Genomic DNA, 18385 nt, shown 5'->3' with positions numbered 1-18385 from the left:
AAGTCGGTCTGAATCAAACACAAGTGAGGCGGGAAACAAGAGGTCCTCTCGGTCCACTCTTAACAAATAGCATCTTTCGATCTCGCTATAGGTCCCTAATATCACTAATACTGACTCTCGTCCTGAAAAGTGACTAACGGTCTAAACTATACCTATCTTTCGATCTCAGCACAGTTTAGTCATCTTAATTGGTGATCAAACAACTTTCCCTATCTTTCGATCTAATGGGTCAGTCATAAATTAAGCATCTAACTGGTCGCATGCATTCGATTCGTTAAATACAACATTAAAATCAATTAAAACGAAAGGTAACCTCACAAGGTCAGTCGATCGACCAAGTATGTCAATCGATCGACTGACACGCGAATTCAGTCCAATTTCATACTATGCCGCCTACGCCATAATTCACCTACATCCTTGCACAAACTATTTAGCTACTCATGGTAAGGGTGATAACAACAATAATACTAAGGCATAAAATTACTGAATTCATGATTAATGCGGTAAGATAAACAAATAACATAAAACGATAAATTGGCTTTAGGGATACTAACTAGCAATTCTATATCTATGAACAATAATAAAGCAATAAACTGAAATAGGAACAGAATAATACCGAACGAAATTGCAGAAGAAAGATCCGAAAACCGATTTTGTATAGAACGAAATTAAGAACCCTAAATTACTGATTATTGAACTAGTAAAACTGAATGACAAAAAACTTCAATGTAAAAACTGAGTTCCAAACTTGATTTTCTAGGTTACGTTATATAGCAACTAACGTAACTTTATTTCCTAAACCTAACATAACTTTGGGCTTCAAGATTCACGGTCTTTTAATTCTCGTCTGGAATAGCAATTGGGTCGATCGACTGCTAGAACAGGTCAATCGACTGGTCTTCAGTAAACAGTAGCTTCTGGAACCCGATGGTTGGTCGATCGACTGATGGCAGTGGTCGATCGACTGCTTGAGCTGCTACTTGACTTCTATAAACTCGTGGACTTGTCTTTTGGGCCTTGAATTGCGCACCAAGCTCGTTCCTCGGGTGAATACTTCACGTCATATGCAATGCAGGATACTCGGCGACGGATTTAGATCGATTTCCGCTGGATTCTTCACATTTCTGCAATAATGTACAAAATATGGAAGTAGACGGAAATAGGGAGAAATGTAGCATAAACTACATGAATGAGCTCTAAAATGCGTGTAAAATGGGATGTAAAACATCATATAAAAGACACGCATCAGTAGGCATCTGTGAGTCTTAGGAGAAGTTGAAGATGGATAAGTAGCGACAAAGAATCTGGCCCCTTATTATGCTGATGCATTATTTACGTAAGTTACCCTCTTTAATATTTGTTAATAATAAGGATTTTTCTAATGTATGCCCTAAGAGCACACATTAATAACCCTAAATCTTATCCTAAGGAGTATAAAGCATGTGAAACAAATCGCACTCTCAAGCAAGGAAGTCAAGTGGCGGTCGCAAGACTCGCAACGCGGATTTGGAAGTAGTTACTAATCTTTGTATGATTTGAGTAGTTTCTTATATTTTGTTGATTTTCTTATAATATTGGTATTGATAAATTGTTTGTTTTTATCGTTATTTGACACCCATCATTTTTTATTATAGTTGGCTTTAATTATTATGAGTGTGGTTTTTGTGATATTGGTATTGACCCATGCTGAATTATGGAAGTATTTTATTTTGTGTTTTATTTTACCTAACCGAAAGAACTAATTTGTTATGGATAGTATTACTCCGTAGTTGAAATTGATGGAATTGAAGCATGTTTTCTTGGCAAACACTATAAGTGCGTCCAGCCGTCCTACTTTTATGGAGTGGGAGACTTAATTCAAAATCATTATTTACTTGCATATTCATGTATACAAAGAATGTCTTACTCTGTACGCATAAAATAGTCCTAATCAGAGTTCCAACCGCACGTTCCAATGTAACTTATTGAGAATCCTATTCAGTGTTAAATTCTACCGTGTTGCAAATTCAAAACGTACGAATTATAGCATATCAAATTCTCTACATGATAGAAGTAATAAATTAGGATTAACAATTTATAATTTTGCTTAATTTAATACTTACATAGTTACAGTCTCATTAAAAATGTGTATACAAAAGTGACGAGCATTTATCTCTTAGATTTGGGCTTTAACAACTTACAAACAAATGAAGAATTTCATTTTTCAATAGCTCCAAATTACGGGAGAAATGAACTAGCGTGCCAAATACACGAATAAATAGTCTCCTCTAGGGTTTCTATGAGGGTTTCGTCTAAGGCTTGTCTTTGCGCCCCTCCTTGCTTCTGAAGGTTTTTTGATTGTTTTGTGAGATTTACGGTTCCTCTTTTTCCTTCTGCTATCACAATTTGCTCTTACGGTTTTTTGTTGTCGCTTTTGAGATGGAGAAATCTAGGGTGCGGGAGATAGGTGGGGAGAACGAAAGCTTTGTATGGGATGTAGGAGATGAGGAAACCAACGAGAGTACAAAAAAGGCATTGCTGGTCGGAAAGATTTGGTCTTTGAAAGCCATTAACGCAAAGGCGGCAGTTGAAACCATGATAAAACTATGGAACACAAAAGGAACTGTTATGGGAAAACTTATAGATGCGAAAGAAAAAATCTTCATGTTTAGTTTTGATGAGGAACGAGATAAGATCAAGGTTCTCGATGGGCAACCATGGCACTTTGACAAATTCATATGGTGCCTGGGTGAACCAAATTACGATGGGAAGATGACGGATGTGCCCTTATCCTTTGTACCTCTATGGGCAAGGGTGTATGATCTGTCGTTGCGGGGTAGAACGAATGAGGAGAACCTGAGGAGATTGAGTGCACAGTTGGGAACGTTTGTGAAAGTGAATGGCGCTCCCTTCCCGGAGATGGAGCGTGCAGTCCGGATGAGGATTATCCAAGATGTTAGGAAACACCTTAAGGCAGAAGTGGTTGTAGGGATGAGGACGGGAAAATACGAGAATTTCAAAGTTAAATACGAGAGGCTCCCAACGTACTGTTACGGGTGTGGTCTTCTGGGACACGGTGAGAAGGATTGTGATGAAGGTCCTTATGACGTGAGTGAATTGCGGTTTGATGAATCACTGAGGGCGTCACCCTGGAAAGTAACCAAGACGGTGGTCGATGCCAGAACGAGCAAATCTCGCTCCTTGACTGGGACATTTGACGCGGAGTTTAAAGCAAGGGAAGAGGAGGCTATCTCCAACATGATCAACAGGCTTCAACAAGTCGCTATTAAACCCAAAGGTATTGATTTATCGTCTCCTTTAAATGAGATTTCTGAAATAAATAAGAACAATGTCAGTAATAAGGATGTGATAGCTATGCAAGATAAGGAACCACGGAAGGACCATGTAAAAATAAGACTTTTGACAACGGAAATGGAGGAGGGACCTGCGATAGGGAGCATGGGGAAGAGGGAGAGATACAGGGTTTCCCTCATCTCACAGACTGGTGTGACAATTTGGGGACTAGGGAGATGATAGGGGTTGAACAAGAGGAAGGTGAAGGTGGGTGGATGGGAAGTGGGTAGAATGGGACAGTTGATGTGAAGGGAAGGAAATGGACGAGAAAACAGGGGGAGAGGAGGAACATCCCTGATAAGGGAGTTACATTAAGCTGCCACGGGAACAGGAGGAGAGAGGGAGAGGAGGGATTTGATGCTGATGGAGTAAAGAAATCAAAATCTAGCAGGGGTGCTTTTATACCTGAGGCAGAGGTTGAGGTCGCTCAACCCCGCCGGGCACAATGAGTCTGCTATGCTACAACTGTCGGGGGCTAGGTAACGACCCGGCAGTTGTTAGATTGAGGGGGTTGCTACAGAGGGAGAACGCGGATATGGTCATTCTTATGGAAACAAAACTGAGTGGGGAGGAAATGAGAAAGGTGATTGTAAGGTTGGGAGGATATGAAGAAGTGGGAACTGATTCGATAGGCCGCTCAGCAGGAGTTGCTCTTTTGTGGAAGGAGGGAGTGGAGGTGGACGTGATTTCAACCTCTGCCCATCATCTTGATGTCTTTGTAAAGGGTCTCTTTGGTGTTGACGTATGGCGATTGACCGGTTTTTATGGCTGGGCAAGGCATGAAGATAAGTGGCGATCGTGGCAATTGTTAAGGGAGCTTCACACAATGTCGAACCTTCCTTGGGTTGTCATTGGGGATTTTAATGAAATCCTTTTCGAGCACGAGAAATCCGGAGGGAACACAAGAGAGCAGTCGGTTATGGACGCCTTTAGGGAAGTGACCGATGAGTGCAGCTTGATTGATATTGGGTACAATGGGAATCCGTTTACGTGGTGGAACATGAGGGGTGAGTATGAGGCGGTCTTTGAGAGGCTGGACCGAGCTCTTGTAACACCACCCTTTCTCGAATATTGCCCTACTATTATGCTAAAACACTTGGAATTCGATAAATCAAACCATGTACCTATTAAGCTAGAACTTTACAAGGCCCCGAGGACTGTAAAGACCAAAAAAATTAAGGTTTGAAGACATGTGGGTGAAAGACGAGGCTTGTGAAGGAGTCATCAAAGACGCATGGGAGAGTGGACATGAGGCTTTGGGAAAGTTAGAATGGTGCAAGACTAGGCTGGTGGAGTGGAGTAGACAACGATATGGGAGCTTAAAAAAGCAGATTGAAGAGACGCGGAAATGGTTAATCTTTTTGGACTCGTGTGCGCCGACTACGGAGACTGTATCGGATAGGCGAGAGACATGTACACGCATAGACGAGTTGCTCATGGCGGAGGAGAGTTATTGGAGGCAGCACTCACGGGTCACTTACCTCGAAGAAGGAGATAGAAATACGTCCTTTTTCCATTTGTGAGCCTCAAACAGAAAAAGAAGGAATAGAATCGACCGGCTAAAAAATGAAGCAGGAGTTTGGGTGACGGATAAGGAGGGGTTGGAAGAGCTAGCCAATAAGTATTTTAATGATCTTTTCGCATCTTCGAACCCGACAGGAATGGATGAAGCTGTCCAATGTATTACACAAAACGTGACGGAGGAGATGAATGCCGACCTAGTCAGACCGTTTAGGAGGGAAGAGGTGTTTCAGGCCCTATGTCAAATGAAACCTTCGAAAGCACCGGGACCGGATGGACTAAATGCAAATTTTTTCCAATCTTACTGGCATATTTTCGGGAATGAAGTGGCTGATTTTGTGATCAAATGCCTCAAAGGGGAGGAAGACATAGCTCAGATAAATAACACCTTTATTGTGTTAATTCCAAAGGTTAAGCAGGCTTGTCATATGGGCGAGTTTCGACCAATTTCATTGTGCAATGTTCTATACAAGTTGGCTGCAAAAGTAATTGTTAATAGGCTTAAACCTTATTTAGACGAGCTAGTGGATGGCGAGCAAAGTGCGTTTGTACCGGGCAGACTCATTTCTGATAATGCTATTATCGCTTTCGAGGCTTTTCATTATATCAAATCCCACACTCAAGGAAAGCAGGGATACATGGCTTTCAAACTTGACATGAGCAAGGCATATGACCGAGTGGAATGGGCTTTCTTCGAGCGGATTATGGTGAGGATGGGGTTCGAAGCCCGATCGATTAATATGGTTCTGCGATGTGTCCGAACTGTAAACTCTGTCGTGCTCATAAATGGAAATCCAACGCCATATTTTCGTCCTCGACGAGGACTAAGACAGGGAGATCCTCTCTCACCTTATTTGTTCATTCTATGTGCTAATGTTTTCTCAAGGCTAGTCACTAAGGAGGTCGAGAGGAAAAATCTGGATGGCATTCGAATATGTCGGCACGCACCCACTTTGTCCCATCTTTTTTTCGCCGACGACACACTCATAATGTGTTGTGCTGACAAGAAGAATGGTGAAACGATAAAGCAAGTGATTGATATGTACCAGGAAGCCTCGGGACAGCACCTTAATATGCAAAAATCTGAGATTTTCTACAGCCCGAGTACGACCGAGGAAGCACGAGAAGGAGTGAGGGAGAGCCTTGATGCTACAGTGGTCCATAGTCCATCAAAATACCTCGGACTGCTAGCAACTATATGGAAGAATAAGACACAAGCCTTTGCTTCGCTCAAGGAACGTATATGGAAAAAGCTAAAGGGATGGAAAGAAAAATTGCTTTCATTTGCAGGTAGAGAGATCCTCATAAAGGCAGTGGCCCAATCGATCCCTACCTACCAAATGGGACTGTTTAAATTCCCTCTTAAGCTATGCTCAGATATTGAAGGAGGATTGGCGAGATTTTGGTGGGGCCATGGAGAGGAGAAGCATCGAATCCACTGGATAGCGTGGGAGAAAATGTGTAAATCAAAGCGAGATGGAGGACTCGGATACAGGCATTTTGAATCTTTTAACATGGCTATGCTCGCAAAACAAATTTGGCGAATCTACGAGAATCCGAACTCTCTAGTCTCACGGCTGCTCGCTGCTCGTTACTTCCCGAATGGAGACATAGTTTCTGCTGGTTTGGGTCATCACCCGTCTTATATTTGGAGGAGTCTAATGGAGGCAATGTGGGTGTTTAAAGAGGGGAGTCGATGGCTTATCGGAGATGGCAGAGGAGTAAAGTTTTGGAAAGATCCGTGGCTAAACAGAGGGCCATCCTTTCGGCTTATCTCACCTATTAGGAGAGAGATTGAGAGCAGTGTTGCGGATTGGATTTGCGATGGACCAAAAAGATGGAATGTCGAAAAATTGCAGCAACATCTTCTTGATTTTGAAGTACAGGAAATATTAAAAATTCCTCTATGTGAAGGGGTAGATGATGATAGGTTAATTTGGCACTATGAGAAGAGCGGGAGATACACGGTCAAGACGGGTTATCATTTTATCCGATGAAAAAAGAACAAAGGGAAGGTGGTGGAAGTTCGAGTGAAGGGTCGAAGGTGTGGGGCCATTTGTGGAAGCTTCAGGTACCGCCAAAAGTAAAGAGTTTTGTCTGGAGAGCTTTTAAAGGAGCATTACCGAGTGCGATAAACATTCAGAGACGGGTAAATGACGCGGACCCGACTTGTTTCCGGTGTCAGGGACAGATAGAGAGTGATGCGCATGCTCTAGTCTGGTGCCCTCACGCACAAGCAGTTTGGGAAAGGGCGGGAATTGAGGTTAGTGATGTTTGGGACCGCCTTTTGAACCTGCCCGACGTAATTGACTCCATCATAAACAATCATAGAGGGGAGGAACTGAGTAAGCTTGCAATGGTCCTGTGGGCCATATGGGGACAGCGAAACAGGGAGCTGCATGGGGGAGAGGAGTGGGACGCTGGCCGTGTGTTTGATTTTGCGTGGGGATATTGGCGGGTGTGGAACGATGCTCAAGGAGTAGGAATGAAGCAGCGGAGGAGCAGCGGAATGGAGGTAGTTCAATGGAAACCTCCAGAGGTTGGTTTCATTAAGATAAACATTGATGCTGCGGTCCTAGGGCCAATGGGATGCGGCTTGGGCATGATAATTCGTGATCACAATGGCACTGTGGAGTGGGCAGGAGTGCAGCAGACGAGGGAAAGATGGGAGCCGGGTATTGCTGAGGCAAAAGCTATGGAATTTGGTTTAAAAATGGCTGTCCAGATGGGGCTTGCAAATATAATCGTGGAATCGGATTGCATGGTGCTAGTGACCATGTTGAAGTCGAAAAGTTTACCTTTAAACTACTTGGGTAATGTGGGACGGTCGGTTCTAAACTTAGCTTCTTGTTTTAATGTTGTTAAATTTAGTTTTATCAAAAGAGATGGGAATAGAGCTGCTCACTGTCTAGCCCATCTCCTCCCGCTGACATACTCTACTAGAATGTGGGTTGGGATGGTGCCGGACATTGTCTCAGATGTAGTTCTCACCGATTGTTATTTGGCTACCAACAATGAATAAATAAAATGGCACGTTTTCATTTAAAAAAAAAAACAAATGAAGAATTTCAATGTTAGTATACTACGTGCTTTATAATTCATGTAATATAATGATGATATTAGATACGTTATACATATGAGTTGTGCAACGTGAGGTTACTAACAATGAGATTCTCATCCTACATACTCCGTATAAAATATTTTAAGTTGTATAGTTATAATTATTGACTGTTTATCTAAATAACCAAGCACAAATATTTTTGTTAGCCGATTTTACACACATTTATTGTAAGCCATTTTCCGCAACCAATTTGAACATTAGAGGAACTTGATATGATATAAATGCCTCACCTTTTAAACAAAAAAAAAACTATTTATATCTAATGCAAGATTTTAGGCAAGTAGCTTGAGATAAACTGACTTCATGCCGATATTAGAGTCTTAAATTTTCCGGCATACTAAATAAATTAATAAAATATTTAAATTTAGCTAAAGATAAAGTTTTGAAGCTGTTCAACCATGTTAGAAGTGGAGCAGAGGTTAGCGTAAAAGAAGTTGATGAATGAGGTTAGGATTCACATTATGTGGATCATTAGAATTCTTATATTAGATCCTAAATACTTGAACAAATATACCGTGCAAATGGTTTAACAAAATTTATTCACTTCGTTTCAACCATTTGTTTACCTTTTATTCCATATACTTTTTTAAAAAGATATTTTATTAAAGCTAAACAAATGATTAAAATGGAGGTAGGAAATACCAAGCCATCATCAATATTTACGAACCAAAAGGACCCTTCATCATATACGGGACTTACGGAGTATGTGTTAATCATATAGCGCTTTTTATTTGTTTGGGGCTTTAGGCTAAAGAATGCAAAAGCTGGGTGGTAAATTGTTATGAATAGCACAAGATTTTTTGGGCAAAGAACTTAGAAGGTAGGAGTAGCTCATATGGTAAAATAATCAATAGATAAGTTAACTTATACTCCCTTTCATCCAAACCAAAGGTAATACTTGCTTTATCACACTTATCGAGACACGTTTTGCAATGTGAATATTTTTAGTTACACGTTATTAAAAATTATAAAATTATAAAAATTTGATATTCTTATAGCATTCGTCATGATAAATAAAATAAAATCTCACATGACTATATTTTCTCTTATAGATTAAAAATAATATCAAAGATTCCCTAACTATAAATAATGCCAAAAAGCAAGTATTACCTTTGATTTGGATAGGAGGGAGTATAACTGAGTTTTTCTATTTTCAATATGTACGAGCCATCGTTTTTTAAGCTCCTGAAGCATGAGATTTCTCATATCTTTGGTTGTTTTGCCAAAAGCAAACATAATGTGAATTGAATGGAACGGAGTAAGTACACTTTAGCAACTTTTAGTTACTGCATTACAAACAACAAAATAATACAAATAGGCTCGTGCATCGCACGGGCATTAAATCTAGTATATATATAAAAGAAGCTTTTTTAGGCAATTTTAGAGATTCCAACTTTTTCACAACACTGGAAAATTAAAAAATTAAAAAAAATATTAAAGTATGAACTTAATAAGATGGAAATTTTTAAAAAAAAATATTAAAATTTATACTTGATAAGATACAAAATTTGTGTAGGTAGCAAACTCTAACCTAATTACTAGGGAGTAGAATTTAGCATCATTTAGTAATGTATATATATGTATTCATCCTCTTTATAGGAAAACCCAAACAAAAAATCTTTCCCCCATCCTTTTTCATATGTCGTTTTATTTTTTTTCAGATGTTCAATAGCCATGGTTTTAATAATTGTACGATTTAGTTTATTAAATATCTCTACTCTATTATTTTGATTGTAGGTACCTAACTATTTCGTATTTACTCTTATAAACAAAGGCTCCAATAAGGGTATTAGAGAGAGACAAAACTATTTTACAATGTAAGACCATCAAAATTTTGTTTTTGTATTATATTATTGTCAACTTTGTATTTCATATTTATACTTTCAAGGATTTATTTTCCATATAAATTAACGTCATAATCTGGTTTGTAAATATAAATATTGTTTTCGTTTTTGTTTATTTTTGAATGCAGTAACTTCCGGACAATTTTTATTCAAGGTGATTACAATATGATGTGAACATATTGTTGTTGGTTTCCTAGCTGTTAAATAATAAGACTTCTAATGCATTACAAATTCTACCAATGAATCAATGATTACAAAAGAGATATGACATGCGTAATTCTTATCATCTGTTTTAGATCTATGAATATTAACAAGTATATAACAGATGGGTGTATGACATCGGTTAAGAAAATATTAAGAAGTTCATCCATTTAACATTCCAAATTTAGAGAGGTGACAAACTGTTTTAAGATACGACTACATAGAAAATGATCATAAGAGAGTTTTCAATTTTATTAAAATACTAAAAAAAATATTGAAATGTTTAGTTAATCGTGAAATCTTATTTTATTGTGATTCGTAAATATAATATAACTAGATTTTGTGCCCGTGCGATGCACGGTAATAAATAGTGTTTTGTTTAAACACAAATTCTGGTTTACATCCATTGTAAACAGGAATAATTTATTACGGAGGTATAAATCCATCCAAACCAACGCTTTTTTTTGGGAGTGATGTGTTTTCCACCCTTTCGTTACAACTTACAACGGTTGTAAACAAGACTTACTGTTGTTTAAACAACGTAACAAAGATAGTGTTTTACTTTTGGTGTTTTAAAAAAAAAATTGGATTCTTGAAAAATGCCTCTTTTAAAAATCAGTAGGTCTCATGACACCTCACCCCATCCTGTGAGACTGTGAGTGGTCTCTCAATAACGCTATTAAGAGACCGTCTCTCTGGAATTTTTATGTATAAAATTATATATAGAATTAATTAATACACAAATTAAAGGTGGAAAGAAAAAGAATATGAATATAATTTTATAAGAAAACGAAAACAATGTTGTTTGCTTGTTGCTAATATGGTGTTATCGTCTTGGATTATTCACGACTAAGTTGAGTAGCGTCTTTAAGATGATTTTATAATTGAACCTGTCAACATAATGATCAAAAAATTAGATAGAAATATTCAGGCCCGGCCCAGATGGGTGTAGAACCCGCGCGGCCGCACATGGCCTCAAAATTTGGAGGCCCAATTCTGTTGCCAGTTTAAGAATATATATTTATTACGACACGATAATAGCACTCTAATGTTAGTGGTGTAGCGGTAGTTAGGTGGGATTTTTCCCTAGAGATCCACGCTCGATTCTTAAATTTTGTTTGCAAATTTTTAAATTGGGCCCCACTAATTAGATTTTCTTCTTGTGTTCTCTTATTTTTACTCAAAGAGTCCTGCTTGTGATGGGATTAGCCCGTCACAAGCTGAAGACCTCTCACAAAAAGGGAGAGGGGATAAGGTGGGGCACCCCCAATGTCCTCCCCCACTCACCTCTCATGGGTATTTTGTGAGAGGAAACGGTATCCGTCACAAGCTTGTGACGGATATCGCCGTTTTCAATGAGATTTTGTGATTTTTACTTCATGTGGGGCCTTATTTATTAGTGCTTTCACCATAATTTCAATTTTGATTTGATCTCATATGGTTTTATCTGTGTTTATTTTCAAAATACAATTCAAATTTCTTTTAACAAGTTTCCCTTGTGACGGGTCAAATATCATCCACGTTAGTAGATACGACAAAAATTAGAGTGTATCTAGAGAATCACAAGTGACATATCTTAATTTACCCATGTGAATTTTTATTTAATCCGTCACAAGCTTGTGATAAATACGGTTCGTCACAAATGAGAATTGGAAAATTTCTTTTGTACATACATTTTATTCCAATGATAATATTTTATTTGAGCAATTATGTAATACTCCCTCCGTCTCAATCATTTGTTTGCCTTTTTATTTTTCGTGGAGAGTATCTTAATCAAAGACAAACAAATGGTCGGAACAGAGGGAGTAATGGCCTCATTTCATAATTTTTCTTTTTATTCGCGACGACGGATAAAAATTTTCATCTAACTCTTAAAACGACTTTAAATTGGGCCCCACTATAAGATTTCGCACAGGGCCACCGAAATCTCAGAGACGGCCCTGAAAATATTATAATCAATAAATTGAATATTTTGTCATTAAAACGTTTATTGGATTGTTGTTCACGTTTCTGGTCCTCGAGAACTTTTACACAAAATACAATTACCAAGTTACCAACCAACTCTTATTCTATTACAATTATTATAAAATCAAATATTACCTATTGTACAAAAAAACCTTTCATTCATAAACAAAGTCAATTATTATTAGGATAATCTTAAGTTTATGAAAGTTGAGTTAAGATCGCTTATAGTCTGTGTTTGATATGGATCCTATCCAAAAATTATCCTTAATCACTTAAGGAGAGATATGAAGTAGCGGCATTACCAATTTGGGTTTGAGCATAAGATCCATCCATTAATCTTACTTTAGAAGGGTATATACGTCTAAAGTGTAGACGGGTTAAATATGTCACGCTTACATAATAATACAAAGTGGTGACATCCCACTTGTTGTTTGTCTTATATGGAGTGGTGTGATATTTGACCCGTCTACAACTTTAGACGAATAGTGTCCGTCTAAAATGAGAATTTGTGAAGATACTGTAATTCTTAACATCCGTATATAAATATACTATTAATATGAGAAAATTGTTGCCTTTTAAAAACCACTTTTCGAAAATTACAGCCTTATATAATTTTTTTTTGAAAATTACATCCAGAATATCACTTCTGATGAGAAATTACAGCCAAAATATTTACTCCGATTAAAAATTGATGCAAATTTGAATTTTTGTCACTTAAGTTCATCTTTTATGACGAAAATGCCTTTCCCTTAATCTTTTATATTCTCTTATGTTCATGTTCATCCCTTATATTCATCACATTTCACAACTCCATCTCTCCTAATTCTCCATTTTTTCAACATTTTCACCTAATCCAATTCGCCCATCTTCTTCAAATTCGACCCTAATCAATTTAACTGAATTCTATTGTTTTCATTTTCTTTTAAAAATAATTAGTGTTATTCATCATCTCTCTTCTATACTTAGTAGATCAATTTTCCCCAAATTGAAAATAATTTGGGTTCTTCAGTTTTGGTAATATTTTGACAAAATAACCTTATACGAAGTATCAAATTAGGGGCGTTTAAAAACAACACGGTTTTTTCCAGGCAAGTACAATCCTCCATTAGTGGATTGTTCCCCGTTCCATTGTCACCATTGTGTTGTCGATATCGTCTTAGGGTATTGTAGCGCTGAAAAACTTGGAAGTTTAGGGTAAAAGTGGTGTTGAGATCTTAAGCAGCCAAATTGAATTTAACCCAAATTTTAAACTGTAATTGATATACGGAGATCGGCAAATCAGTGAATATAGCTTGTAAGTGTAAAGTGTAGAACACAGTTTGAAGGAGAGAGAAGAGGAGGAGACGAAAACAATGAAAGGAGAGAGAGGGGGTAAGAAATCTGGGTAAGTTTTAAAACAAGACAAGGGTATATCGGTCATATTTTGACAAAATTTACCGGAATCCTGAAGCTGGTGCAATTTTAGAAGAAAAGCGATATTCTGGATGTAATTTACAAAAAAAATTATATAAGGCTGTAATTTTCAAAAAATGGTTTTTAAAATGCTGTAATAAAAAATTTTCTCTATTAATATTGCAAAGTTTTAGGTTGGTTCTTGAAGTCTATGACTTAACTTTTTCATATTTCATAATCTAACTTACTTTTTCATATTGCATAATCTAACTTAAAACTTATGAATAGTAAAATGTGAATGGGTAAGTGAGTACCATATTTTGTTATAAATATTTTTTATAAATCTAAGTATCAGCGGAGAGAAAGTGGAAAAATATAAGTATAAGATTTTAAGACCCACTTTAAGTTTCGGATATATTTATACCAGAAAAAAAAGCCGAAAGATAAAGATAGATATATTAAATGCTAATACTTCAGCCTATTTCGCTATATTGATCAAACCCCACGTATTCAGATAAATATAATACGATAATATATGTGCCGATCCAATGAATTGAATCGTTTCGTCCAACATTGAAAAACATAGTGTAACTTTTAGTGCTTGTAATCCTAGTAATTGATCAAATTTTGAATATAGTGTAGCTTATATCACCGGAGTCAATGAGACTATGATTACGATTTTTGGCGAAGAAGAATATGTTTATGCATCGTATAACAAAAATCAAAATCAGATGCTTAGTGATATAAAATTGAAAAATAGTACTCCTATACTTGCATGGTGTTTGACCGCATTTTGTTATGCATGATACTATGATGTCAAATTGTATACAGATTAATTATTCTTCTCCGAGTCTATGACAATAAATGAGACGGACTTAAACTATAAGACTATTCTATTATATAAAAAAGACAATTTATTAATTAGCAATAAATGAGTGAGTAGTCTTAAGAGGTCTTACTCTATACACACTTGGTAGTTAGCCAACGATTCAAACAAAGTAGATGAAAAAAAACTCAATAATATGTCATTATTTAGAAAAGTAATGTGTAACAGAACGATCATCCAAATTATTTCCCAGGGAGTATTAAACATAGATAATCATGTACCGTTAAATTTAGTTTCACGGAGCCCGATTTCATGCACCTGAAAAATACGAAATAAAACAATTAGCGGCAATTATGTGCAAGAAATTATAAAAAAAACATTCATTAACATGAGAAAAAAATTAAAAATAAAATAAAAATACATAATAGACACACAAAATATTATTAAGCACAAAATTAAGGGGAGAAAAGTGATAGTTATGTGCCTATGTTACTGCCTTTTATATGCATGCTCAATGCCAAAATTTTATCAGCAATCAATTTCTAACTTCTTATCTTTAATCAAATAAATCTCAACAACTTAATAAATTTGTAACCATATGTAACTTTATCACATTAATTAGATAGAATTTGCTTCTTATTTCATAAATTAATTTGCAAATTATTAGTTGTTATTTTATTTTATTATTTTTTATTTGTAGGTGTTTTAGAAAAATTGGAGACTACCACGTCCTCTGAAAAAAACTTCTCTTATATATATATAGATAGATTGATTGATTTGGTTGTTGGTAGACAACTTTTCTTTTTCTCTAGATCTGCACTGATATTTTTACATAAAGACATGAACTACTAAAATTCTATACCCTAATTTAATGAAACCTATCAAAACACAATGACATATCTGAGAATTTGTGATGACATATATAGATTCCTCTTTTATATGAATGAGAATATGAGATAATAAGAGTCCCACTATAATACGAAATTTATTCTTTGTTACATAGATCTTTATAAACTGAAAGCACACAAAAAACGTGTTGAAAGTCAATTAAATAGAAAAAGACTTTAGTATTTACCAATTACCATGTATATAGACTACAAGTCATTCATCTTTACAATTTTAAGTTTTTTCTTAAATCCGCCATTTTGGAAATTCCTAATACGATGAATTTCTTATGCTTTCTTGACTCAATTAAATAGAAAAAGACTTTAGTATTTACGAATTACCATGTATATAGTCTATAAGTCATTCATTTCTACAATTTTAAGTTTTTTCTTAAATCCGCCATTTTGGAAATTCCTAATACAATGAATTTCCTATGCTTTCTTGACAACCAGTCAATTAATTTAGTTTAATAATAAGATAGATATTATTTTAAAATAGTGAACGCACGGGCATGAAATCTAGCAACTAAGAATATTGAGTAGAGTTTCTCTAGTTTTAACCAAAGTCCTAAATAAACACTCTAATGCTTGGTTAAGCGGCTCTAGAATTTCAGACTCCAACTGCACCATTTATTTCTAATATTCTACAAGTTAAGGCCTGCTTTCTTCTTGTGGTATGCTAGTGATTCTAGGGACTTCCATCAACAACATCAAATCATTGGGGCTGATTGGCTGTCCTGAAGCCATTCTTTGGACTGTCGCAGGACATTACTTGAAGTCCTACAAGTGTCGAGAAGCCTTACGGATCCTTCCAACATATCTTAAATTTATGATACAAAATGTTGATGAGAGGGACGTTATTCAGCGATTTCACTAACGAGGATGAAGATGTGAACGCCGCCTTAGAAGACCTCAATTTGCACTTTTTTTGCAGACGCACTGAGATGAATCGTGTATTAACCAAATCAAATCAAAACAGCATATTCCTAATAATATTTCCAGCATATCAAATCAACAATTATCTCCTAAATTTACACTTACAATCAAGGTAACTTAGTCATGTTCATATTGCAAATATAGGAATTTTATATTGTGAATAATACTCCCGCTGTCCCGGTCATTTGTTGTCCTTTTCCATTTTGGGTGTCTCAGTCATTTGTCGTCCTTTCTATTTTAAGAATGAATTTGATGAGTAATTTGGTCATTCACATTCAATTTATTCCACATGTCATTTAGTAATTGGCCCTTCCCCCTTTCCTTGGTCTTTGTGCCAAAACCAAACGACAATAAATAACCGGGACTGAGGGAGTAGCTTTTATACTTACTGTCATTAGCTTGTAAATCCTATATATATGTACTCTCTTCATTACTAAAAATATCAATTCATTCTCTATTCACCTACCTTGTCTTATATGGTATCAAAAGGCCATCACCGATCCGCAAAACACAATCTCCGACCAAAACGCATCACATTCAAACACCTCCATACACCCCTGCTTCACCCTCATCTCACCATGACAAACACCAACCAAGACACCCAAATTCCCAACCCACATGAAACCACGAAACCTCTCACTGCTCTCAACCTCAGTCACGTCGTGAAGTTGACACCCCTCAACTACTCATCGTGGCACTTTCAGTTGACAAATATACTATTCGGGTTCAACCTACTCGGTTTCCTAGATAGATCCAAGTCTCCACCATCCGCCACCGTTGTTGATTATGAGAAAAAAGAAAACCCCAACCACGCCAACTTGACTTGGCTCAAAGCAGGACGGACTGATTCTTGGTGCCTTAATGGGTACTATCTCTTCCGCCCTTCAATCATTAATTGTACGGGCTAAAACCGCAAAGGAGGCTTGGGATATCCTTGCCCACACTTACGCAAAGCCTTCGTGTGCGCATATTCTGCAACTCAAAGACAAATTCGATTCTATTGTTAAATAAACGGATCAAACTATCTCAGACTATATACACTCGATTAAAGCGTGTGTAGACCAACTTGCTCTTACGGGCAAAATCCTTGATCCCGAGGATATCATCTCCAAGGTTCTAAAGGGCCTTGACTATGAACTCTATAAACCCGTCACCAATGGCGTTAGAGCTCGTGATACACCCATCAGTTTTGAAGCTTTGCATGAAAAATTGCTTCAAAACGAATTGCTTGTAAAAAACCAACCAACCACACATCACTTCACTCCATCCGCCAACCCTGCATACCGTCAGAACAACCAGCACCAGCAGCGTGGCTATTTTCGCAACCAAAACCAACCTGCTCACCCACAAACAGCAACCCAAAATCACCCCACCAACAACGCTAATCCTCGACCCTTCAAAAGGCGATGTCAGTGGTGTAGACAAACTGGCCATGTCATCGCTGATTGTCCTCTTTTTCGGAAGCTTTTTCCAACAATTGTCTTCCCTGCACCACCATCTAATCGCAACAACCAACCACCACCGCAGGCCCACTCAGCAACCTACGGTGCACCCGCACCAAACCCTAACTACCTACTTGACAGCGGCACTAGCAACCACATCACCCACGACCTTGACACCATAATTTTTCACTCGCTCTATACCGGACTGGACGATTTGATCATCGGAGACGGCTCCGCTCTCCCGATTGAAAATATAGGTTCATTCACTCTTCAATCTCTTAATTTTAATAACGTATTACATGTTCCAACCATCTCTCGTAATATTTTATCGATTTCACAATTATGTAAAGATAACAATGCCTTTATAATTTTCTCACCTGATTCGTTTTGTTTAAAGGAAATTTGTTCGGGGAAGATCTTGCTCCAGGGCCGAGTTAAGAACGGCGTATACGAGTGGTGTCCTCAACAACCAATTGCTCAAACCTCTGTGAAAGGGACCGCTCCAATATCTTGGCATCATAAGTTACACCATCCATCTTATGATGTAATTAAAATTATCAATAAAAGTCTTTCTTCACCTATATTGAATTATGAACACTGTCACTCTTGTTGTGTTGCCAAAAGAAAAAAGCTCCCTTTTTCTGTTTCTTCTTTAACGTCAAACGCACCATTGGACCTTTTATTTTCCGACATATGGACCAGTCCGGTCCTATCTCGAGACCACTACAAATACTATATCGTATTCGTAGACCACTTTAGTAAATATGTTTGGTTATATCCGCTAAAATGAAAAACCGATACCACGTCAATATTTATTCAATTTAAAGCATTAGTGGAAAAATATTTCCAAAAACCTATTCGACATTTCTTTTCCGATAATGGAGGAGAATACATTAAGCTAAATAAAACACTCCTAGATA

The 18385-nt window shown here is 37.1% G+C and overlaps 2 protein-coding genes across 2 annotated transcripts; both read left to right on the top strand.

Moving 5' to 3' along the window:
• The first annotated feature begins 3778 nt into the window (after positions 1-3778).
• On the top strand, positions 3779-4519 carry LOC141628625 (uncharacterized). The gene has a single exon (XM_074441738.1). It carries the CDS (start codon positions 3779-3781, stop codon positions 4517-4519), a length of 741 nt encoding a protein of 246 aa, XP_074297839.1.
• Positions 4520-4523: 4 nt separating this feature from the next.
• Positions 4524-4856, top strand: LOC141628624 (uncharacterized). Its single transcript, XM_074441737.1, has one exon. The coding sequence runs from the start codon at positions 4524-4526 to the stop codon at positions 4854-4856; it is 333 nt and encodes a 110-aa protein (XP_074297838.1).
• Positions 4857-18385: the final 13529 nt, after the last annotated feature.

Source organism: Silene latifolia, chromosome Y (genome assembly GCF_048544455.1).
Source record: "Silene latifolia isolate original U9 population chromosome Y, ASM4854445v1, whole genome shotgun sequence".
In the NCBI taxonomy this organism is placed as follows: Eukaryota; Viridiplantae; Streptophyta; class Magnoliopsida; order Caryophyllales; family Caryophyllaceae; genus Silene; species Silene latifolia.
Note: the sequence above shows the minus strand (reverse complement) of the source record. Positions and strands in the feature narration are given on the sequence as shown.

Excerpts from the sequence above, each read along its gene's own strand:
- LOC141628625 (XM_074441738.1), top strand. The coding sequence starts at position 3,779 with ATGAGTCTGCTATGCTACAACTGTCGGGGGCTAGGTAACGACCCGGCA.
- LOC141628624 (XM_074441737.1), top strand. The coding sequence starts at position 4,524 with ATGTGGGTGAAAGACGAGGCTTGTGAAGGAGTCATCAAAGACGCATGG.